The sequence below is a fragment of the Delphinapterus leucas genome, chromosome 16 (assembly GCF_059928025.1).
Source record: "Delphinapterus leucas isolate spDelLeu-1000000601 "Yukka" chromosome 16, BTC_Dleu_Yukka2, whole genome shotgun sequence".
NCBI classification, from domain to species: domain Eukaryota; kingdom Metazoa; phylum Chordata; class Mammalia; order Artiodactyla; family Monodontidae; genus Delphinapterus; species Delphinapterus leucas.
The window spans coordinates 13,483,907-13,508,521 of NC_143144.1; the positions used below are offsets into that span (position 1 = coordinate 13,483,907).

General features: G+C 38.4%; 1 protein-coding gene across 7 annotated transcripts in view; it reads left to right on the plus strand.

The window, feature by feature from the left end:
* Positions 1-81: 81 nt before the first annotated feature.
* The window catches only part of BMS1 (BMS1 ribosome biogenesis factor), a 45,902-nt gene continuing 21,368 nt past the window's right edge, over positions 82-24,615 (plus strand). Inside the window, exons 1-14 of one of the 7 annotated variants that reach the window (XM_089897475.1) lie at positions 139-182; positions 1,875-1,950; positions 2,061-2,270; positions 3,000-3,190; positions 4,173-4,252; positions 7,740-7,928; positions 8,565-8,707; positions 9,448-9,569; positions 9,876-10,069; positions 11,127-11,266; positions 13,066-13,823; positions 14,039-14,140; positions 15,047-15,204; positions 20,273-20,354. In XM_089897475.1, coding sequence (XP_089753601.1) covers positions 2,095-2,270; positions 3,000-3,190; positions 4,173-4,252; positions 7,740-7,928; positions 8,565-8,707; positions 9,448-9,569; positions 9,876-10,069; positions 11,127-11,266; positions 13,066-13,823; positions 14,039-14,140; positions 15,047-15,204; positions 20,273-20,354 — 2,335 coding nt within the window. In that variant the 5' untranslated portion in view covers positions 139-182; positions 1,875-1,950; positions 2,061-2,094. The other 6 variants (XM_022553241.2, XM_089897476.1, XM_022553242.2 and 3 more) reach the window with 6 other exon arrangements.

Here is a 24,615-nt window from a genome sequence, read left to right on the forward strand (position 1 = left end):
CGGCGTCCGCCCTCAGCCAATCACGAGCCGTCCTTCGGCTTTCCCCTGAAAGTCGTCCCTCCGCAGTTCTCTTTCTTTGGCCTCCTTGTTTCCCCCCGGCGTGTAGAGTCCTCGGGTACGTTGCATTTCCGTTTCCGGCGCTGTCTGTGCGGGCCTGAGGAGGAGCAGCAGTTGCGTTCCCGGTAACGGTCGCGTGCTGGGTTAGGCGGCGGCAGTGGGGTCTTCGGGGCTGGGACTACGGGAGGGTCGCGAGTCGCGCGCGTGGTAAGGTCCTCGCTCGGTTCTCCCGGACAGTCTGCCCCCGGGCAGCGCCTCGTGGCCCGGGCAGACATATTTGGTACCTGCAGGAGAAGTGCTGAATGAATTCGCGCAGAGAGCCGGGACCGGGAGGGGAGGTGACAGGGAGAGGTGAGAGGTCGTTTCCTACCGGGGTAATCCTAGCAGGTGACTTAAACCGGAGCCAGATCTGTGGACTCCAGATTGTGCTTTTCCCACCCCTATAACCTCGAAAAAAGGAGGAAGGCATCAGTACAAGTCGGAACCCAAATATAGTGGAGATGAAAAATAATGTCTCTGGAATTTTACAGCTGTTTAGTGAAAGCGTTCCTAGAACCCAGCTCTCCTGACTCCCGGCTAGGATTTTTTGACATTATGCTGGTATATGTGGACTTTCTGTTTCCTCTGGTGTGTGTCCGTGGGAAACCTCTGGCTGACCTCCAGCGGTTGTGCAGACTTCTGATGCGGCCCTTATAGCATGGTACAGAAGACATGGGTTTGTATTTCTTCCACTAGTTCAGATCGCAGCTGTAGCCATCTCCATGCACAATGCCTAGTGCATTATAGGCCGATGCAAATATATATCGAACTGAAATGAATTCAGTACCTTAATTGAATGAAGTGACCCCCCCCTTCTTTTTTTCAAGCAAGCGCAGCAGATTGTATGTGACACAATTTTCTAAAGAACTCTCTAATCCATTGGTTTCCCACTTATGGGCCATAAATTCCTGGGCCTCTCAGAAATCATTGTAAGGGTTTCTACAAATCCATGTGGTGTCCAGGCATCATCCAGAGTCAGTCAGATCTCACGCACGGAGATACTGCTGTTTTTTAAAGGCATATAGATGAGCATTAGAACTTGAAAATTTTACATATTCAACAGTTGTAAAAGTAATACTGCTATTATGTTGGAGGGTTGTTAAAATGATTTAGTTTTTCAGAATAAAATATCTTAAAAATAGTGTAAGTTTGGAGGCCACTTCATTAGTCCAGTTGATATTTAGGGCTGAGTTAGTATGATAACCACTAGTCACATATGGCTATTTAAATTTAGAGTTGAATTAATTAAAATTAAATAAAATTTAAAATTCAGTTTCTCAGTTTCACTAGGTACATTTTAAGTTCTCAGTAGCTACATGTGGCTGGTGGCTACTGTGCTGAAAAATATAGAATATTTTCATCATTGCAGAAATGGACAGTGCTAATGTAGACATTTAAGACAAATAAAAAGTAACTTAAGCAGAGGTAACTAATTTATAGCATAATAGAGATAAGTGAAATTGGTGATAATTATTTTATATTATTTGTCTTTGGCTGCGTTGGGTCTTCGTCGCTGCGCCCGGGCTTTCTTTAGTTGCAGTGAGCGAGGGCTGCTCTTCGTTGCAGTGCACGGGCTTCTCGTTGCGGTGGCTTCTCTTGTTGTGGACCACGGGCTCTAGGCATGCCGGCTTCAGTAGTTGTGGCACGAGGGCTCAGTAGTTGTGGCTCGCGAGCTCTAGAGCTCAGGTTCAGTAGTTGTGGCGCACGGGCTTAGCTGCTCCGCGGTGCGTGGGATCTTCCCAGATCAGGGCTCGAACCCGTGTACCCTGCATTGGCAGGCGGATTCTTAACCACTGCACCACCAGGGAAGTGCCAAAAGTCGGGATAATATTAAGCAGTTTCCACACCTGTTGGGTAAATAAATATATATCTCTTCGTAAAGAAGTAAATGAAATTTACTGTTTTTCTCTGGGTGTTTTCTGGATTGTAAAATGCTTCCCCTGCCCCCACCCAACTCACTGTAGGTTAGAGTTAGTTGTGGATTGGTAAAAAGCTACTATGGAGACGAAGGACCAGAAGAAACATAGAAAGAAAAACAGTGGGCCCAAAGCTGAAAAGAAGAAGAAACGTCATCTGCAGGACCTCCAACTTGGAGATGAGGAAGATGCCCGGAAGCGAAACCCCAAAGCATTTGCAGTCCAGTCTGCTGTGCGGATGGCGAGATCCTTTCACAGGTATGTTTAGCTGGAGTCTAGTGGTTCTTCCAATTATTCTTTTTAAATAGTAGGAGCCTCTCCAGAGGTTTGGATTCACGAGTCTGTTCCAACTCTGAAGGACATGGAGATGCAAGTCATATTTCTTTTACTGAAATGTGAGAAGTCTTTGCTGTGGACGTCACTTTGCCTCCAGCATCTGCACACTGATTGGGTTCTTTTGTCCAAGAGAAAAAGAGTTTTTCTTTATAAAATTTGTTTTGTTTGTAAACTTTAAACAATCTCTATGGTAACAGGTGTGCTTGTGTTATTTTCTGGATATGTTTCATATAATTGGAGTATGTAGTATTAAACAGCTTTATTTAATGGGTCCTTATTATATGTACTTTAAAGGCAGTGTACTTTAAACATTATTGAATTAACTTCTCCTAGTAGGAGAGCCAAATTTAACCCAATAGCCTCTCCTTTTATTTATTATGGTACACTGCCTCCATGTTTGCCTCTTGTTTTCTTTTTAAACTATTAAAGTCAACTAATAAGGCAATCAGATTTAAGGTGTGTATAGTTTTCAGCTCTGCTATTGTGTTGTATGTATTTACTGAAGTGGTTATTTGGATTGGCGCCAGAAGTTAACAAGCTAATTGTATTCACATATTGTCTGTTCTGCTCTCTTTAAAGTTTGTGCTTCTAGGGATGATGCCTTTTATATTTTGAAAGTGAATTTACTTTTTTTTTTTTTTAAACAAATAGGACTCAGGATTTGAAGACAAAAAAGCATCACATTCCAGTGGTTGATCGAACTCCACTAGAGCCCCCACCAATAGTGGTAGTGGTGATGGGGCCCCCAAAAGTTGGAAAGAGCACTTTGATCCAGTGCCTCATTCGGAACTTTACCAGGCAGAAGCTGACAGAGATCAGAGGCCCCGTAACAATCGTGTCAGGTAGGAGGTGCTGTCACAGACTGACATGGCAGGTGTTGTCATCTGTGGGACATGCATGTCTTTGTTTAACATTTTCTTCACTGGTAAATGGTAAAGTAATATTGTCACTCCATGTTACTGCTCTTGTACTTTTATTAAGGTGGCTGTAGCTTCAGAAAAGGATAGATTCCCAGAGATAATAATGGTGTAGATGTATACCTATTGTAACTGTTGTATGGATTTGCCCGCGGCAGGCCTGGGCAGGCTGGCTTGATTATGGTGAGCACCTTCATTTAACAGATAGTGAGTACCTGCTATGTACCAGGTGCACTTGTTTGCCCTCCTGAAGCCACGTTCTTGTGGAAGTGAGGGAGTTTTTCCTTTCTTTTTCCTGTGAGAACTTGTCTGCTCTGGGAAATGGTGATGTTTCTAAAGTCTGAGGGAGGATGAAACAAATTCCCAGATGGCAGTGGTAGAATCTGAAATCTCTTCTCATAGTAATAATATAGTTGGATTGAGGCTTTTCTTTTTCTTTAAGGCATTCCCATCATTTTGACTGATTTCTTTTAGCTTAATTTAGAAATAATGATTGCTCCATGAACATTCTGTTGCATTAGGTTTGAGGGTTTTTTTCGCTGTAGTGAGAACAGGGGAAGCTTTGATAGAGATAGAAGCTTTGGCCCACTGCCGAACAGTAGGATCACAGCCATCATGAAGCCTACTTGTCTGCCCATTCCAGTTGGAATTTTACCTATTTGAGCACTTGATTCTTATGGGTGGGCTTTTGATATTATTTTAAAATTAGAGAACATAACAAGAAAACTAATTTACTTTATTTGATATTTACTTTATTTGATCAGTTTTCTCCTATAAAAATGAACTTCTGGCATACTCTTGTGAATGTACAAGGTGCTTTACTAGATGCAATTAAAATAATAATTAGAGTTAACAGATTTTTTTCCAAGGCTTTTTAAAAGTAAAATTTTCATCTTTTCACTTATAGGTAAAAAGCGCAGACTCACCATTATTGAATGTGGATGTGACATTAACATGATGATTGATCTGGCTAAAGTAGCAGATTTGGTAAGTCATTGGGGGCAGCATGGGTTTCTGATGGGGATTTACAGCAATGTGATAGGTTATTTATCCCATGTTGAAGGGAAGAAAGATTTAAGATTATTAAAAAAATGATGAGTATCATCAGGGATACAAAAGGTGTGTTTGAATTGATGATGACAATAATTGTTATAGTAAAAATAGAATGTGCATAATGAAATGTATTCTGAAATCTAAAAGTAGACCGTAGGTCAGAGAAAACCTTTAATGAATGTAGCTAATAAAAACTCATTAAGATATGCATACATACATACAAGTTTATAATAGGACCATTTCTTGGACCCTAGTAGGCACTGTGCTAACAGCTTTCTACAAATTTAGCTCATCTAATTCCCCAGTATGCCTTAGAGGTAAGTAGGTGTTATCTCTAGTTTACGTATGATGAAGTCGAGGCTCCCAGAAGTTAAGCAATTTTTCTGAGGATGAGAATTCTGCTCTTGTTGGTGCCAGAAACTCTGTTCTTAAAGATTATGATAAAATATGGATCTTTTTACCATGTTGGGTAAAAAATCTCATGGATTACCCTTGAGAAGTTGTCAGAGTTTATAATAGAAAATCTATACTGCACTCAGCATCTGGAAATTGTACAGCCTTGATTGCATTTACAGAAATGTTAATGTCTGTTAATTACCTTTAAAACTAGCAAAAATAGGGTTTCCCTGGTGGCGCAGTGGTTGAGAGTCCGCCTGCCGATGCGGGGTACATGGGTTTGTGCCCCGGTCCGGGAAGACCCCACATGCCGTGGAGCGGCTGGGCCCGTGGGCCGTGGCCGCTGAGCCTGCACGTCCGGAGCCTGTGCTCCGCAACGGGAGAGGCCACAACAGTGAGAGGCCCGCGTACTGCAAAAAAAAAAAAAAAAACTAGCAAAAATAAGCCAAAAAGGAAAAAAAAAAATTAAACCGTATTGATTAGGAAGTGTGGGGTAACGGATACCTCGTTGGTTTTTTTTTTTTTTTTTTTAACACCTTTGAAGAGCTGTTTGGGACAATGAGCTACAGATTTTACCCTTTGACTCAGGATGTCTCCTAAAACTAAAATAAAAAGTAATTTAATATAGATGTTACAGTTGTACCATCTTAATATCAGAAAATAAGTACCATTCAAATTTTGAATATGTAATGCTGCCATTAATAAAAATAAGTGTGTTATTGCCAACACAAAATAGTATAAACTTATTAAATCTTGTGTACTTGAAATGATTGAAATAGTTCAGCATGTCATTAGTTTCTCTTTTATGTAACATATATTGTATACTAATCTTAAAAGCATACACATATTAAGAAAGATGCCTTTCATATACATCTTTTTAAGATTTAAAAAGGAACGCATGCATTTGGTAAGATATTCAAACTGTGCTACAGGGTATGCATGATGCATGATTTTGCTTTCCTTGCTCTGACCCCTAGTCTCTCAGTCCCCCTCAGCAGTATTTTCCAGATACGTATATAAATAGACATATAACCCTTTTAAAGCACACACTGTTTATCATACACAGCGTTCTGTGCTTTGCTTTCTTTCACTTAGCATGTCTTGGAGGTGTAAAATAAGCACTAAGTTCAACCTCATTATTTTTAAGTATTCTGTTGTATGTACCATTATTTATTTAGCCTAGCTTAATGTTTTTTATTTTTGTTTTATTTATTTTTGGCTGCAATGGGTCTTTGTTGCTGTGTGCGGGCTTTCTCTAGTTGCGGCGAGTGGGGGCTACTCTTGGTTGCGGTGTGCGGGCCTCTCATTGCGGTGGCTTCTGTTGTGGAGCATGGGCTCCAGGTGCGTGGGCGCTAGGCGCGTGGGCTCTAGAGCGCACGCTCAGTAGTTGTGGCGCACGGGCCCAGTTGCTCCACGGCATGTGGGGTTTTCCCAGACCAGGGCTCGAACCTGTGTCCCCTGCGTTGGCAGGCAGATTCTTAACCACTGCACCACCAGGGAAGCCCAGCCTAGCTTAATGTTGATTGCTCTGTTCTGGGTCATAAAGCTTCCTAAGTCACAGTGAAGGCACACAGTACATGGATTCGTGCGTGTGTGTGTGTGTGTGTGTGTGTGTGCGTGCCTGCACATGTATGAACATTGGAGGAGTAATAGAGGCTTTACTTATCTTTAGTCGACAAAGATTGTCAGCTCAGGGACTGTTTGCCACCCACCTGTTCTTCTGACTCTACAACTGATTGCTTGCAACTTGTCACGCCATGGTATCAAATGGGGTGTAGGAATACTCCACAGCCAGCCCACACAGCTATGCTTCCTCATGATGCTCAGTGGTCCACCTTCATGTATTTTGTGGTTTAGGATTATGAATGTTCCCTAGTTTAATCAAAGATTAAGTTTTTCTGTTCTTTTTTTTCAATTATTTTTAGTTAGCTACAGAAAGATGAGGACAGAGATGTCTTAAGTCGCTAGGAATCAACTATGAAATTGTTTTGCATGTTTGAAGAGTATAAATTTTAAAAATTGGTCTTATGTACTTATATTTTCTTACAGATTACCATCCATGACTGTCCTTTGACTCAGTTCTGAACTGGTAGACTTTTTTAGTTTCTGAGCAATTGCATGTTACCAATTAACTTCTAAGGTAGAGCTTTCTTACTACATACTTCCCAGTGGAAAACTTTTTTTCCCCTGAGGAGATTGAAACAAAAATGTTTGGCTTTCTTCATGTTTTTGATGCTTTTTTTCATTGATTACCACTTCCTCCCATTCTTTTGGATATCAGAGATCTGTTGTTTGGTTTCCTTGTTAGAGATCTGTTATTTGGCTTAAGAACACCTTACAAAAAACTTTATTTCTTGGGCTTCCCTGGTGGTGTAGTGTTTGGGAGTCTGCCTGCCGATGCAGGGGACGTGGGTTTGTGCCCCGGTCCGGGAAGATCCCACATGCTGCGGAGCAGCTGGGCCCGTGAGCCATGGCCGCTGAGCCTGTGCATCCGGGGCCTGTGCTCCGCAACGGGAGAGGCCACAACAGTGAGAGGCCCGTGTACCACAAAAAACAAAGAAACAAACAAATTTTATTTCTTGAAGTGAGGACTTTTCAGGTAAGGGCCAAATTAGATCCGGTCCTTTCTGAGTTATTTCTCATATATGCACATTCTTGAAACATGGTTGAGACTGTGTCAAGGTTGCCTTTTAGAGCAAGTCAAAGGATAGTGTTTTCTCTATCATGGTGATTCCCTAAATAATCATTTGATTTAGTCTAGAGCAGGAGTTGGTGAACTTTTTCTATAAAGGGCCAGATAGTAGATATTTTAGGCTTTGTAGGTCCCAGTTTCTATTGCAATCACTGAACTGTGGTTGTAGCACAAATGTAGGTGTAGACAATATGTAAACAAGTCAACATGGCTGCGTTCCAATAGAACTTTAGTTATAAAACAAGTGATGGGCCAGATTTGGCTCATGAGCCATAGTTCGGTGATGGTCTATTTTGGGTAGCCTCCTTGAGAAATTGTGTCTTCTGTTTTTAGGTTCTGATGCTTATAGATGCCAGCTTTGGGTTTGAAATGGAAACATTCGAGTTCCTAAACATCTGTCAAGTACATGGCTTTCCTAAAATTATGGGTGTTCTCACTCACCTAGATTCCTTTAAATATAATAAGCAACTGAAGAAGACAAAGAAGCGACTAAAACACAGGTTCTGGACAGAAGTCTACCCGGTAGGAAGCGAACTAGTTATTGAATACTAACACTCTAATCCTTTAAAAATAGAATGAGTGGGAGAGATTAACAAACATCTTTACAGGATCACCTCCTTAGTTTCCTTATTATATCTGTTCATAGTCCCTAGAATATTTCCTTGAGATAGTCTTTATTCCGGACCTCTTGATGTGTCTCATTTGTCTCTGCATCCCCCAGCACCAGGCAGTGTCTGGCTCTAAGTATTTTGGATTTGTAATTTAATAGAATTTGTCCAAAGTTTTTCCTTGTTACAGGACCAGGAACTGTAGCGCACACATACTGCCACTCCTTCCTCTCCCCCATACTACTGTGTTGTGTCCCATCGGTCATAAAATATTTTCTGTGCCCTGGAGCCTCACTGTCCCTTATGTATCCATACTCCAGATAGATGCCACCGCTTGACTTGAAACTAAATATATTTGCAGTTCTGTCCATACAAAGCCCTAAAAAGATGAGTCCTGAAAGAAGCCAGAGAAGTTCTGGAAGCATTGGCATAGTGGGTCAATAGAAGTCTCCCTTTCTTAGGATTGCTTCTTATTTAAAGCCCTTTATTTTGGTGCAGTGTTGACAAGAATTTCATTGAAATTTAATTTTTTGTTTTTCTTAATGTTTAGGGTGCCAAGCTATTTTACCTTTCTGGAATGGTACACGGAGAATATCAAAACCAAGAAATTCACAATCTGGGCCGTTTTATTACAGTTATGAAGTTTAGGCCTCTTACATGGCAGACTTCTCACCCTTATATTCTGGCAGACAGGTAAAAAGTGAATGCAAACTTTTTCTTCCTGACCCATATGTTTCAAGGCTAAAAAGTTTGGAAAAGAACAATAATAGAGCTTATTTTGTCTTATTATTGAATAGTGGTGAGAGAAATGTACTTGATGGAAAATATCTACTTTTTTTGTATCATTACTTAAAGATGCTGTGGCTTCAGGAGTAAAGTATGAAATGTTTAGAAAAATGTGAGGATTCTGAAGCATTTAAGGCTACAGGATGTGGGCCCCATCCTGCTTTTTTATCCTTAATTTTCAGTGATGCTGCCTTTGGACTGTAGTGCTCCAGTCACTCAGATGTGCCCTGTGCTTTCCTTCCTTTATGCTTTTTTCATATATTTTGTCAGCCTGGAAAACCCTTTCTCCACCTGCCAAAATCCAAGCCACACTAAAAAATCCAGGTCAAAGCTTAATCTTCTTCCATAAATGGTTTTTCTGGATATGTTCTCTACTTTTCCTCAACTCCAGGGCCATGTTGTTTCCCATTTTTGGTGTCTTGCTTGTGGAATGTGTATCCTGTAGAGCCTGAGAGAGATGCAGTCATGTGTTTTTCCCTTTGCCCCTGGTAGATGGTGAACTCTGCTCCCTTATTTCTGTATTTTCTATACTTTTCTAAACAATATGTGTAGTGGATTACTGAATGTGATGAATCACTGAAATGTGAAGAGAGGTACAAGAACTATGACATTTATTTCTGCCATATAATTGGGTTTTATTTCTCTAGGATGGAAGATTTGACAAACCCAGAAGATATTCGAACAAATATCAAGTGTGACCGAAAGGTGTCTCTTTATGGTTATCTAAGAGGAGGACACTTGAAAAATAAAAGCCAAATTCACATACCAGGTATCCTTTTGTTGTAAAATATACTATATTTGTAAAACTCTTGGGATGACTTCATTTCTCAGGAAAACTGAAAAATGGCCAAACAAGATAGAGCCATCTTCCTGGAGGTTTTAAGAGTTAACTCAGCATTGGCCACCCAAGGTGTTGAGTTGACCAAATTTCCTCTGCTCTGATGGTGTTTAGCTAAAGAGATACAGTGCTAGTGTCAAACCGTGCCCTTGTTGCGGTTGAAGCCTTCCGACCGTGGGCCATTTCTGCCACCAGTCACTTGTCAGCTGAAGCTATCTTCCTGTGTCTGTCTTCCAGGTGTAGGAGATTTTGCTGTGAGTGACGTCAGTTTCCTCCCAGACCCCTGTGCCCTTCCTGAACAGCAAAAGAAGCGCTGTTTAAATGAGAAGGAGAAGTTGGTGTATGCACCTTTCTCTGGAGTTGGTGGTGTGCTGTATGACAAAGATGCGGTCTATGTTGACCTTGGGGGCAGCCATGGCTTCCAGGAATCGGTGAGAGGGAAGTCACGGGAAGTTATGTAGTCACCTTTTATTTACTGAAGCTTTTTATCTTTAGTCATATTTATGATAAAGGCCACAGTGCATATTGTAAATGTTCAAAATACTTAAATTGCACCAAGCAGAAAGTAAAAGTCACAGCCTCCATACCTCCCTGCTGCCGAGACACACAGGGGATCCCATGTCCCCAATGTGAGCTTTGGAAGCAGTTTGGTGCCTGTACTTCCCATTTCTCATCATATAAAATCAATATGTTTTCCAGCTCTCTTTGGTCATTCTCTTTTTTTTTTCTGTTTTTCTCTAAACATATACATATTTATTTAGATTATATATCTAAATTATTATATATTATTTGCAGATACCATATATATGGTATTTGTGTGTGTGTTAGAAATAGTATTTGCTATATGGGATCCAACTGTAAATGCTTTTGCAACTTTTTGAGGGCACCTAAGAATATGTGAATCTGTTTTTCCCCTGTTAGTATTCATAGAACTGCTTCAGTTTTTTCATAGCTGTGTAGTATTTCATCGTATAGATAAACTTTGTTTACTGAACCAATCCTTGGAGGGCTATGGGGCTCAGTCCCAGTTTCCCCTGGTTTGAGCAAGTACTATAGTGAGTGCCTTCGCACATGCAGCTTTGCCCACTGGGAGGGGTCTTTTTATGCAGTAAATTCCTTGAAGTGCAATTTTTGTATCAAAGGTAACAGATTTTTAAAAAATAGACTCCAGATTTTTATTTCTTTGACTGTTCTGAAATGGGATTTTTCTGTAAATGCTTTCTGTAGCATTGGCAACACAGTATTTAGGTTATCAGACTGTATACCCCATGCACTTTGGAAAAGTTTAATGAGGACAGAGATCAATTTTAGGCCTTGTAAGAATTCTTCTTTTTCTTCGTCTTTTTTTTTTTTTTTTTTTTTGAGGCAGTAAGAAAGGTTCTCAGGAACTGTGTTTAAGGTAATTTTGGGAAACTGATTGAAACCAGTGTATTTTTCTTCAGAATCCTTGTGCATTCCTCACTTTCCCTTTCTTGGTGGCCTTGACAGGAGGAGGTGAGGCCCACCCATGAACTGGTCCAGAGTCTCATTTCCACCCATTCCACTATTGATGCCAAGATGGCTTCAAGTAGAGTGACACTGTTTTCTGATTCCAAACCACTGGTGTCAGAGGATATAGATAATCAAGGGTAAGTGTGCTGTTTTTGTGTTCTTAAAAAAAAAATTATATTACATAAGGTTATATCATACATCATTCAGCCATCATAAAACGTTTTGGTGGGATTCATTCCAGGTTGTTTGGTTTTGCTTTTTGCTTTGTACATGCTTGTATTTCTGAGGGCTCTTTACTTATGTGACATTACATGGAAGTATTTTCTTGAAATCATACGAAGGATTCAGTTTTTTAACAAACTCAGAATATTCCTTAAATTTCACAAAACCTTTTCCATAGGTTGCTTTTGTTTCTTAGGAGTCTTGAGGCCACTTGGCTTTATTTTAATGGCCAAAATAACAAGCAGAGTCAGGGAACTTTTTCAGGTTGCTGTCCAGAAGCCACATACCTTGTCTCTAAAATTTTTACTTAGATTGTGTTGTAATATCTCCTGTGGCTTAATTTCCACTAATATAGGGCTTATGTGAATTATTATCAGTCTGGGTTGGGAATTTGTATATTTATACATAGTGGGTATTTTGGTTTTATTGTAGTGGTTTATGACTGCCAATAAAAATTAGTCTGAAAATGATTGAGATCATCTGATTTATCATTTATTATAAGTATATACAAAAGCAGGAAAAATTTTTTGGAAAAAATCATCTGCTGCCCCCTAACTAGCAGATGGTATAGCATGGTAATTAAGTGCAGTGGGCCTACTAGTTTGAGGAAATCAATTAATTTCCTGATATCTCACAGGAGTTGTGATGATTAAACACAATAGTGCACATAAGCTACTTATCATGGTGCCTGACAGATAAGAAGTATCACTAAAAGATCCCTGTTATTATGATCATTATTATTAGCTCTTTTCATTTTTGAGCATTCCTGTAATTATCCTTGTGTACATGGGTACTCTAACATAGTTACAGTTATAATACAGGTAAAATTTTTATATCTATATTGTGAACATTTCCTTTTTCTATATAGTTCCTCATATATAGTCATCATTTTGTTATTATTGATGTATTCAAACATATCCATTCTCTTTTAGTACAATTTTTAGTATTTTTCTAATTGTTTTTTTTTTACAGTTTTATATAATACTGTTACATTAAATAGCTTGATAGTTTTTTATTTCATCCCATATTTTTGGCATCTTGATGATTCTTCTTTATCAAGCATTGCATTGGTGATTTCAAAATGGGAATATTCTTAGTTATTCCTTCTTCATTCGTTAGCTGGCATTCTTTAACAAAGAGCTTTCACCCCTTTATTTTAGTATCACTGTTGACGAATGGAGTTTTAAAAAAATATTTGTTATTATCCCATTACTATCATTACTCTTTGTGATGCTTATATTGTCCCTTCAGTCTGTCTTCTGTGTCCTTTTGGCGTGTCCTTGTTAGTGCTTGAGCACTTTTTGCTTTCTGACGGCAGGATGTTCCAGGCTTATTTTGTACTTTCCCTGTCTTGGACCTGCAGTCAGCCATTTCTCTAAGGATCATCTGTTTCAAGCTTGGAACTAATGGGTCTTCTAAAAGATCTGTTAAGCACTCACTTCCCTTTTGAGCAGTTTCTTTCTAAAATTAGACGTTTTTTAATAAAGTTTATCTCTTTATTTTCTCTACAAGTTCTTTTGTAGAGTGGTGTTATGGAAATATGCATGAGTTTGCTTATTAACTATTCCAGTATTTATCACATCATTCCTTTATATGCTATGTCATTTAAAGCCATTCCTTGACATTATTTTCTATTTCTTTGCATATTTATTGACTTGCAGATTAGCTGGTTATTGTACAAACAGAATTATTTTGCATTTTCTCTTTAATATAGGCTGTGGATGCCAAAAGAGGAAAAGCAGGTGGATTTAAAAACTGGTCGAGTGCGTCGGAAAGCCATTTTTGGAGATGAAGAAGATGATTCCGGAGATAGTGATGATGAAGATGATAAAGAAATGTCTGAAGGTGACAGGTTGGAAAATAGCTCTAGTGATGATGAAACAGAAGAGGGGGAAGATGCTGAAATGACTGGTAAACAGTATATGTCTGGTAAAGGTATCAAACGGCAAAAACTTGAGATGGAAGAAGACGTTGAGGTGGATTTGCCAGCGTTTGCTGACAGTGATGATGACCTTGAGAGAAGCTCAGTAGAAGAAGCAACAGAGGAAGCTGATGAAAGCATTGAAGAAGAGGATTCCACTGCAGAGGAAGAGAGGGATATTTTAGAATCAAAAGCTGTTAGAGAAGGTGGTAAGCCAGGACTGTTACACACTAATGATCTGAGTGATAGTTTGAATCTGGAGAAGTCTTTGACAATGAAAAAAGCAACCCTCACCACTTCAGATTCAGGTCATTGCACAGCTGAAGAGGCATTTGCATCTGAAGATGAATCTGAAGAAAACTCTCTCAGTACAGAGGAGGAGGACTCAGAAAATGAAGAGGTTATTAGGAAAAAGTTTCCAAAGCCTTCTCAAGTGGTCAGTAGTCAGAAACTGGGGTCAGAGAGCTTAATTGATGAGACCAGTGATATAGAAGACTTACTCAGAGAGGAAGATTATAAGGAAGAAAATGACTATTCCGCAGAGACTTCAGGTATGCTTAAATTTAATTTAACTGCCGTTACAAACTTGGCACTGAAAATGTTCTACAAATAGAGTGTCTACCATTGGGGGTCTGCTGTTTTGGAGACTTTGTTAACTGTTCAAGTATTACACCTCATTAAAGGATTTCAGGATGAATGAGTGATGAGCTTGAAGCAGAGAGGACAGACAAACAGACTTAACTGATGTCTGTGTTGGTCCTTTCAGGTGCCCTCAAGTGGAAGGAAGACCTTTCCAGGAAGGCAGCTGAGGCCTTTCTGAGGCAGCAACAAACAACTCCAAACCTTCGAAAGCTCATTTATGGGACAGGTAAAGGAGCTCTGGTTCAGATCTAGAAACATTTTAGTTTCTTAGACTACTTTCTGAAAAGGAGATGAAGAAATTGGTTAGAGGATTTGGGTGGTACTTTTGATATCCATAAGATATTCCTGGGCGTCATAGTTTATATTTGGCAGATGTTTTTAATCATCAGCTCATGAGGACCGTAAATCAGTCGTACGAAGTAGATTTATGGGTTTGCCATAAAACTTTTGATAAGAATAGTCTTCATTATGCCATTTTGTACCCCCTGTAGAAAATCCTTCATGAATTTTTTTGTAGAATTTAGTACCAGAAAAATAATTCTGCCTGAAAAGGTGTTTTTTCCTCTCTGAGAATGAGTGCTCTGTATTACTCATTCTGTTTTTTCCTTTCGCCTTTCTCCTCTGATTTTATATTTTATTAAATTTGTCTATATGTTCTTTTTGGAAAGAGCTTGACTCAGTAATGCAAAAAATAAAGTGGTGAACCTGATATTGTGGTCCCTATTTACTGTATGGTTAGAACAAGGCCAAGGAGTATATGTGAGGTAGGAGCATGGAATCGGGGGTTGGTATTTACTGACTTCCATTCAGGTTTTGTCTAAGTACTCTTAGTGATTAGAGACTCGGCACTCTTCAAGAGAAACTCTTTATTATAATTGAAAGCTCTGTCTTTAAATGTCCCCTCCCTGCCCCATCCCCCAGTATTCTCCCTCCTCAATGGACACTTTGCTGCTGCCTTGCAGGAGGGCAGATGTCCTCCATTCCTGCTCAGCAGTAGTTCCATGGCCTTTCTGTGTCTGTGGGTGATGCACTCAGGGGCACACACCATACCTACTGCAAACAGAGACCCTCAGTCCCTAGTCCTCTAGTGGGTGGATTTATTCTCACTTTTCTATCATGGTGGTCTCTTTAGTGACAGAGGATAACGAAGAAGAAGATGGTGATACCAAGGAAGAGCTCGGAGGGTTGTTTCGTGTCAGCCAGTCTGCCAGCGAGTGTAAGCACAAGGCTGACTCTTTGGACTGCTCCAGATTTCATGTGGAGGTGCCCCATGATTGGGATTTAGAGGAGGTGAGGCTGAATATAAATAGTGTGTTTGACTTATGAGAAAATTAGGGAATATTTTTAAAAGATTATGTGATTTCAGTATTGCCTACCTGTTATTTGCTTCTTATTTTTTGTGTTTTTTTTTAACATCTTCATTGGAGTATAATTGCTTTACAATGGTGTGTTAGTTTTCAACTCTTAGTGTGAATAGTATTGTTAATCTTTATTTTGAAGCATTGCACGTAGGTTTTCATACATTTGAGATACTTTGTGTTTTATAACTAGGAGATACGTAGTATCCCTGAGTTAACATTTATAATTTCTCCTATTTGTAAGCAAACAGGAATCCATGACACTGGTAAATTTTCTTCCCCCACTCATCGCCCTGTAGTTACACTAGAGAATTCATTCAGTTCTTAAACTTGCCAGGTTTAATCCCATCTTAGACCTCTTGTCTTCTGTTTTCTTTTCTGAAATGTTCTTCTGATCTTCCCAAGGCTGACTTCTTTTGATCATTCGGTTTAGCTGAAATGTCACTCCTCAGGGAGGCCCAGTGACTATCATATTATGTATTTTAATTCACTGGGTAGCACTTGTGCACTTTACGAGATTTTTATGTAAGCATTTTTTGGGTAAAATTTAATACAGATTATAGAAAACCACATAAAAGTAATTGTTTAACTTAATGGATTACTAGGTGAGTACCTCTGTAACCACCATGTGTCCATCCTAGTCATAGGCCTATCCTCCCTGCAGAAGGAATCACGACTCTTATGGTAATCATTTCCTTCTTTTCTTTATAATTTCATCCTTCAAGTGTGTATCAGTGAACACCAAAGTTTAGTTTTACCGGGTTATTTTTGTTTATTTTTCTCTATGCCTTTTAAATCTCTCAATCTACAATATTCCCCTCCACCCATCTCTTTTTTCCTTACCTTTTCACTTGTTTAAGAAACCAAGTATTTGATGTGTAGAGTTTCTCATATTCTGGATTTCCTGGGCATCCCTATGTGCGGCCTGTCAGACTTCACTCTTCTCTGTATTTCCTATAAATTGGTACAGAGCAATATCAATAGAATTGTCTATGGTGATGGGTAAAGAATTGGCTTATGTGGCTACTTGTGGCTATTGAGCACTTTAAATGTGCCTAGTGAGACAGAAGAACTAAAATTTTAATTTTATTTAAGTTTTGTTTAATTTTAATTAGAATTTAAATAACCACATGTTGTAGCTACCCTCTGGACAATGCATCTAGAAGTTTGATTAGATTTAGGTTTGAGGTTTTCGTTTTTTGTTTTCAGAGTTTTTGGCAAGACTGCTTCCTAGGTGGTGGTGATTTTTCATTAGGAGGCACATAAAATCATCTTGTGATGTTAGCTATTGATGCTCAATGCCTAGATCCATTAATTTGTTAAGGATGTAAAATGGTGATATTTTGTTCAAATTCCTCTTGTTAGCTGGAATACTTCTATAAAGAGAAACTTCTCATCTACTATTTGGTTACCCAGTTCCATATAAGCAGTATAAATGCTTGATTATTTTTATCAGTTTTCAGAACGATTCCCCAAAGGTGACTCTTTTTTTTTTTTAAGTTTTTTTTTTTAACTCATGAATTTAAATATAGTTGATGTGTTTCCTTTCACTGCGCTTGTTATCCTTGCTGATGATCATATTTATCGCATATGTGACCAGTGAGAGTCTCTTCAAATTGGGTCCTGAGTCCTTTTGACATGATCCTAGTAGTCCTTAGGTTGCTTCATTGCTGTCTGATATGATAAGGTGTTCCAGTATCGTCTTGTACATTTCTGATGCCAGACTTGGAAACAGCCATAAGAAGTCCTGATTTTTCTTAGTACAAAATGGTATTTCAACATCACAGTCTAGGTCTATGTATACTCATTGCTATGGGTCGGTCATTGTTTCTAGGCCTTTTCAGTAACCAGAGATAGGAAAATTCATACATACATTTTCAATTCAGAGTCAGGACTACAGGCTTCTTACTTAATCTCTTTTATCTTCTGTCTATATCTCTTGTTTTTCCACTGTAGAATTAGTTCCTGTTTGAACTTGAAGATGATTAAATTAGAAAATTGTGTAATTATTTGCTTTATCCCAGTTATACATAGAAGTGTCAGAATAACATTACACATGTTTCTATTAATATGATTACTAAAAACAGTTAAAGTTTTTTCCTTTATTTTAAAAAAATATATTTATTCATTTGGCTGTGCGGGGTCTTAGTTGTGGCACGCGGGATCTTCGTTGCCGTGTGCGGTATCTTTTAGTTGCAGCATACGGGATCTAGTTCCCTAACCAGGGATCAAACCCGGGCCCCCTGCATTGGGAGCACGGAGTCATAACTGCTGGACCACCAGGGAAGTCCCCTGAAGTTTTTTTCTTATATGTTCTCCCTTTTGTTTTTTCAAAAGCGGCTACACCGTTTTGCATTTCCACCAGCAGTATATATAGCTTTTGAGTCCTCCGCATTGGAATAACATCACCAACACTTGTTATTACCTGTTGTTTTTCTTGTTTTTTATTGTTATAACCATTCTAGGAGGCGTGATGTAATATCTCATTGCAGTTTTGATTTGCCTTTTCCTGATGGCTAATGATGTTAGACATCTTTTCATGTGCTTGTTTTCCATTTGTATATATTATTTGAAGAAATATCTATTCATACTATTTTCCCATTTAAAAAATTGGGTTATTTGTCTTTTTATCATTGAGTATGTATTCAGGATCCAAGTCCCTTATCAGGTATATGATTTGCAAATATTTTCTCCTATTCTGTAGGTTATCTTTTCTGTGCCCTTTGAAGCACGAAGTTTTAAATTTTGATGAAGTCCAATTTCTCTGTATTTTTGTTGTTGTTGGTATCATATCTAAGAAACCATTGCCAAATCCAAAATCATGAAGATTTACTCCTATGGTTTGTGTAAGGGTTTTATAATTTAGCTCTTACGTTTAGGTCTTTGATACACTTTGAGTTAATTTTTGTATTTGGTGTGAGATGAGTCCAACTTCATTCTTTTGCATGTGGATATCTAGTTGTCCTAGCACCTGTTGAAAAGTCTGTTCTTTCCCCTATTGCCTTGTTTTGGCACCCTGGGTGAAAATCACTTGACCGTAGATACATGGGTTTATTTATGGACTCTTAATTATATTCCATTGATCTATACATCTGTCCTTATGCTAGTACCATACTATTTTGATTACTATTGTTTTGTAATAAGTTTTGAAATCACGAAGTGTGAATCCTCCAACTTTGTTCTTGTTCAAGATTGTTTTGTCTTTTCTGGATCCCTTGGGTTTTCTATATTTTAGAATCAAAGAATTCTTTGCAGAATCTTCTGCAAAGAAACCAACTGGGATTCTGATAGGGATTGCACTGACTTGGGTAGTATTGAGACCTTAACAATACCAAGTCTTCTAATCTGTTAACATGGGATGCCTTTCCATTTATTTAGATCTTTCAAGAATGTTTTATAGTTATCAGAATACAAGCTTTGCACGTCTTTTGTTGGATTTATTCCTAGTATTCTTTTTGATGTGATTGTAAAAGGAACTGTTTTTTGAATTTCATTTTTGGATATTCATTCCTAGTGTATAGAAATAAAGTTTACTATTGTGTGTATATATATATATTTATATATATATATATTTTTTTTTTTTCTTTTTTTTTTTGGCGGTACGCGGGCCTCTCACTGTTGTGGCCTCTCCCGTTGCGGAGCACAGCCTCCGGACGTGCAGGCTCAGCAGCCATGGCTCACGGGCCCAGCCACTCCGCGGCACGCAGGATCCTCCCGGACCAGGGCACGAACCCGTGTCCCCTGCATCGGCAGGCAGACTCTCAACCACTGCGCCACCAGGGAAGCCCTACTGTTGTATATTGATCTAGTATCTTGCAATCTTGCTGAAGTCATTTATTCTGATAGTTTTTCAGTAGATTCCTTAGGGTTTTCTGTACACAAGATCATACCACCTGTGAATAGAGATAGTTTTTCTTTCTAAACTGGATGCCTTTTATTTTATTTTCTTGCCTAATGGCCCTGACTAGAACGCCTAGTACAATGTTGAATACAAGTGATGAGAGGAGACATCCTTGTCTTACTCCTGATCTTAAGGGGAAAGCTCTCAGTCTTTCACCATTAAGTGTGATGTTAACTGTGGGGTTTTTTATGGATGCCTTTTATCAGATTTAAGAAGTTCCCTTCTAAGTTTGTTGAGGGTTTTTATCTTGGAGGGTCTATTTTTTAAAATTTATTTGGTCTCTGGTTCCCCTAAGCCAATTGTTAAGCTTCACGAAAGCAAGGATCTTTTGGAACAGTTTGCCATTCAGTGCCTGCAAAGCTTCTTGGCACAGAGTAGATGTTCAGTAAATACTGAGTGATTGTAGGCATGAAGGAATGAATAAATGAGCAGATTTGCTTTTGCACCCATTGCAATCGTGCTAGCTTCAAGGCTACTCTTTGAGAGTGAGGTTGTATCTGAAAAATGTGAATCATGATCAAAATGTGATTGAAAGCCGGGACCCATGTGAAGATTTCTTTATGTGTGCTTTTGAGCCCTTGGCAGTGACTGACATGTGCTGTCCTAAGTCAGGTTCCCCAGGAAGCAGTCTGAAATAGAGAGTTGTGTACAAGTTTTAGCCTGTATTTGAGAGGTGCATCCAGCATCCACTACATGTGTGTACTGGATGATCTGGCAGATCTGGGACTGGGAGCCTCATCAATACTCTTTGTACTGTTGGGCTCATACAAGACATTTTGTCTTTGGCAGAGGAATTACGTTTTCAAACAGCCATGATAAGTCTGGATTAAAGAATTAGTAAATATCTGTTTGTTTACTTATGAAGTCATTGGGCTGACGTTATTTTCCCTATCCACTGGTTAATGCTATAATATTAATGTTTTTATATCTGTTGTTATACTATATACATCAAAGTTATTTCATAGGCCCACTTGGAATGAAAATATCCATAGAACTGTCTTGAAAAGTATTTAAAGGCAAATTGTCACCTACTGTTTCTCAAAGCAGTTATTTATTGAATGATTGGAGCCTGTCAACTAAGCTGACTTTTCTGTATAAGGTTATGAACAGTATCAGAGATTGCTTCGTGACTGGGAAGTGGGAAGAGGATAAAGATGCAGCCAAGATCTTAGCAGAAGATGGTAAGTAAACGGCTGTATTCTTCAGAGAAGACTGCCTTCTCTCTATATTATTTTCTTCCATATCTTTAATAGTCAACTTGAAAATATTAGTCACTTGTGAAATGGCTTGGGGAACTCTGACAAGAGTTCTGACAGGAGTAACATTCTAGTTCCTCCTTTCATGATGGTCTTATTTTCTCCCTCTGGTTAGTTGACTTATTAGATATGGACATTGAAGAAGAGTGGGAAGCTCTCCATAAATTTTATCATGCATTGTTAAAAATAGTAATTCTTGTTTATGTGCTGTGGTTAGATTCACGTTAAGATTCAGGTTAAGCATTTTTGGCAGGCATGCATAGGTATGTAGAGGCTTCCTAAGAAACATTTTCAGTTTCTTCTATGGTCATTGGTCAAATTTGCTTTTCTTGTAGTGGTGGTTGTGGTTTTTGTGTTTATATTTTGACATTTTCATGAGATTTTTTTTTTTTTTTTTTTTTTTTTTTGCGGTACGCGGGCCTCTCACTGCTGTGGCCTCTCCCGTCGCGGAGCACAGGCTCCGGACGCGCAGGCTCAGCGGCCATGGCTCACGGGCCCAGCCGCTCTGTGGCATGTGGGATCTTCCCGGACCGGGGCACGAACCCGTGTACCCTGCATCGGCAGGTGGACTCTCAACCACTGCGCCACCAGGGAAGCCCATGAGATATTCTTCATAATATTTTCTGACAAGACTTTCAGTGAAATTTTGAATTTATAACAGAATAAAGCGCTCATCTGTTATTTGCACTTTCTCATTTCTAACATTGTTCCTTTTTTTTGTGTTTTAGTTACATTTGCACATTCTCTATTTTGTTAGATCCAAAACTTTTGGATTGATTTTTCATTTTACTATTTTTCTCATGATTAAAAAATTAACAAGGTTTGATTTTTTTTCTTTTTCTTGTCTTTGTTAGTTGTAGGATTAGAAAAGGAATTTTTTGGTTTTGTTTTCAAGGAAAGCACTTTTAAAAATTAAGGTATAGCTTAATGTTCAACCTAATATATTTTGACAATTACATACATTTATATCCATCACCCAAAACGAGAATAAGAACATTTCTGTCACACCCTAAATGTTTTTCTGTGTCCTTTGCAGTCAGCACCCACCCCCTACCCCAGGCAGCCACTTTTGGATTTCTGTCACCATAGATTTGTTTTGCCTGATCTTGGACTTCATACAGATGTAGTCAGACAGTATGTATTTTTTAGTGTTTGGGTTCTTTCCCTCAACACAGTGTTTTACTTTTTGATAAATCAACCTTGTTGAGATATGTTTTACATACAGTTAAGTATACCTGTTTTAAGAATATTCTTATTTGGCTAGTTTAGACAATTGTATATGTTCATGTACTACCATTACAATCAAGAAATAAAGTATTTCCATCACCACAGAAAGAACCCTCATGCCCCTTTGCAGTCAGTCCCTACTCCCACCATCACAGCAGTCCCAAGGCAACCAATGATCTGCTTTCTCTCACTATAAATTAGTTTTGCCTTTTCTAGAATTACATAATAAAAATACTCTCTTTTGTCTGTAGATTCTTTTACTTAGCATACTGTTTTTGAGGTTCATTCATATTATAATTTGTTTCTTCTTATTGCTGAATAAGTATTCTGTTGCATGGGTATGCCAATTGTTTATCCATTTTTCTCTTGATGGCCATTTAGGTTGTTTCCAGTAGTTGACTATTACAATTAAGGCTGCTCTGAACATTCACGTATAGGTCTTTTTTTGTGGAAATTGGTTTTCATTTCTCCTTGGTAATACCTAGGAGTAGAATGGCGGAACTATGGGGTGGGTAGATGGACAACCAACTTGATAAGAAACTAACAGAGTTTGACTCCATTTTTAATGTTAGACTGATGACAGCTCTTAAGCCCCACCTGTTCTGTCCCCCTTTCTGTCCTACATCTGGGCAAGCTGATAAAAAAGCCAAGTTGTTCCTCTTTTGGCATCAGGAGGGAGTTCAAACCATATACACTCCAGCTGTCACCAAAGCCCCACCACCTCCTAACTACCAATAGCTCAAGCTATTCTCCTTTTCCGCCCGCTCTCCCAAGTTGTATTTGAACTAGCTTGGGAGGTCTGCCCAACTCTCCCCAAAAAGTCTCATTATGTGAATTATAAATCTTTCCATATCCTCTTGATTCATGTGTGTGTCATCTGTCTCAATATGCAAACCATATTTTGGGTGGGAGGTTCATCCTGTCTCTGTGGGTTGATTACAAAGTAAACTGCCCCACAGTTCTTCAAAGAGAACTCCAGCAGTGGATGACAATTTCAGTTCACATCCTAGTGGGTGTGAAATAGTATCTCGTGGTTTTAATTTGTAATTCCCTGATGACTAAGGACGTTGCGTATCTTTTCATGTGCATATTGGCCAATTTAATATCTTCCTTTGTGAGGTATCCATTTAAGTCTTTTGCTTATTTTTTTAAAGTTTATAATAGTTTACATTTAGAGAAAAATTGTGAATATAGTACAGAGTTCCCACATACCTCACACCCAGTTTGCCCGATTATTATCATCTTACATATGGATGGTACGTTTGTCACAATTAATGAACAGAGCACTAACAAAATCTTGGGTCTCTGCCAGTTTGAGCACCTTTCTGTGTGTTAGGGGGCCATTTGTATTTCCTTCCATGACTGTCTTTGAATATGCTTTGCCCATTTTCTATTGGGTTATTGTTGATATTTTTTCATACTTACTTATAAGAATTTTTTATATATTAGAGAAATAAGTCTTGTGATATGAGGTGCCACATTTAACCCCCTTATTTTAACATTTGTATTTTAACTTTATGATTCTTTCATGTGGAATTTTTTTTTTTTTAATGAAGTTAGATTTATCAGTTTTGCCTTAAATGACTTTTGGGATTTGTCTTATACTTAAAAAGGTCTTTTGTAAAAAAAAAAAAAAAAAAAAAATCTAAAAAAGGAGAAGAAAAATCTTCCATTGTTTTTTCTAGTGCCTCCTGATTTCCTTTTTTTTTTTTTTTTTTTTTAGCATTTAAATCACCGACTCATCTGCTGTTTATTTTAGTGTGAGTTGAGAGGCATAGATAGAGTTTTTCCCAGGTGGCCACCAGGTTCTTTCCAATACTATTTGTTCTTTTCCCAACTGATTAAAATGCTCTTTTTGTCATATTCTTAATTGATAGATATAGAAAAAAGTTTTTGGACTTTTCTAGTTTATGTCATTGATTTCTGTTGGTTCATTCATCATTGCTATGTTTAAAACCCTTATATAGCTTTATAGTATGCTATTAAGACACCAACTATTAAAACTGGTATGACTGGTTCCTATCTCTCCCTGTCTCTGCTAGGTTTTTTAGAATTCTTCCGACGATTCTCTTACTTATTTTTCCACAGAAACTTAAGAATCATCTTTTCCGTTTCCAAAAGAAAGTGTGGTGGATTTGTGTCTTTTATAGTAGCTATATTGAGGTTTAATGGATATACAGTAAACTGCACATATTTAAAGTGTACAGTTTGATAAGCTTTGACATGAGTATACAATCACCACAATCAAGATAATGAACATACTTTTCACCCCAAAAGTTTCCTCATGCCACTTGTTATCCCTCCCTTCTGTCCTTTCCCTATTACCAGGTAACCACTCTTCTGCTTTCTGTCACTATACAAGAGTTTGTATCCTCTGTAATTTGATATAAATGGAATCATACCGTATGCAGTCTTTTCTAACTTATTGTACTCAGCATAATCGTTTTGAGATTCATCCATGCTGTTGCATCTTCATTCCTCTTTATTGCTGTGTAGTTAATTTCTTTTTATTGGTGAGTAGTATTCCATTGTATAATGCAATACAGTTTGTTTATCTGTTCACCTTTTGATCGACATTTATGTTATTTCCAGTTTGGGGCTATTGCAAATAAAGCTACTGTGAACATTCTTCTACAAGTCTTTGTATGAACAACTGCATTCATTTCTCTTGGGTACATATCTCAGAGTGGACTAAATGAATCATATGGTAGATGTAGTTCTAATTTTTTTTAAGAAATAGCCAAATTGTTTTCCTTAGTGGTTGTACCATTTTGCATTGCCACTAGCACTTTATGAGACTTCCAGTTGCTCCACATCCTTGCCAGTGCTTGATATGTTGGTCTTTTTAATTTTAGACACTTTTTAAGGTTTAGAGTGGTATCTCATTTTATTTTCCTAATGATTAATGATAATGAGCCTTTTTTTACATGCATATTTGCCATCTGTGTTTCTTCAGTGA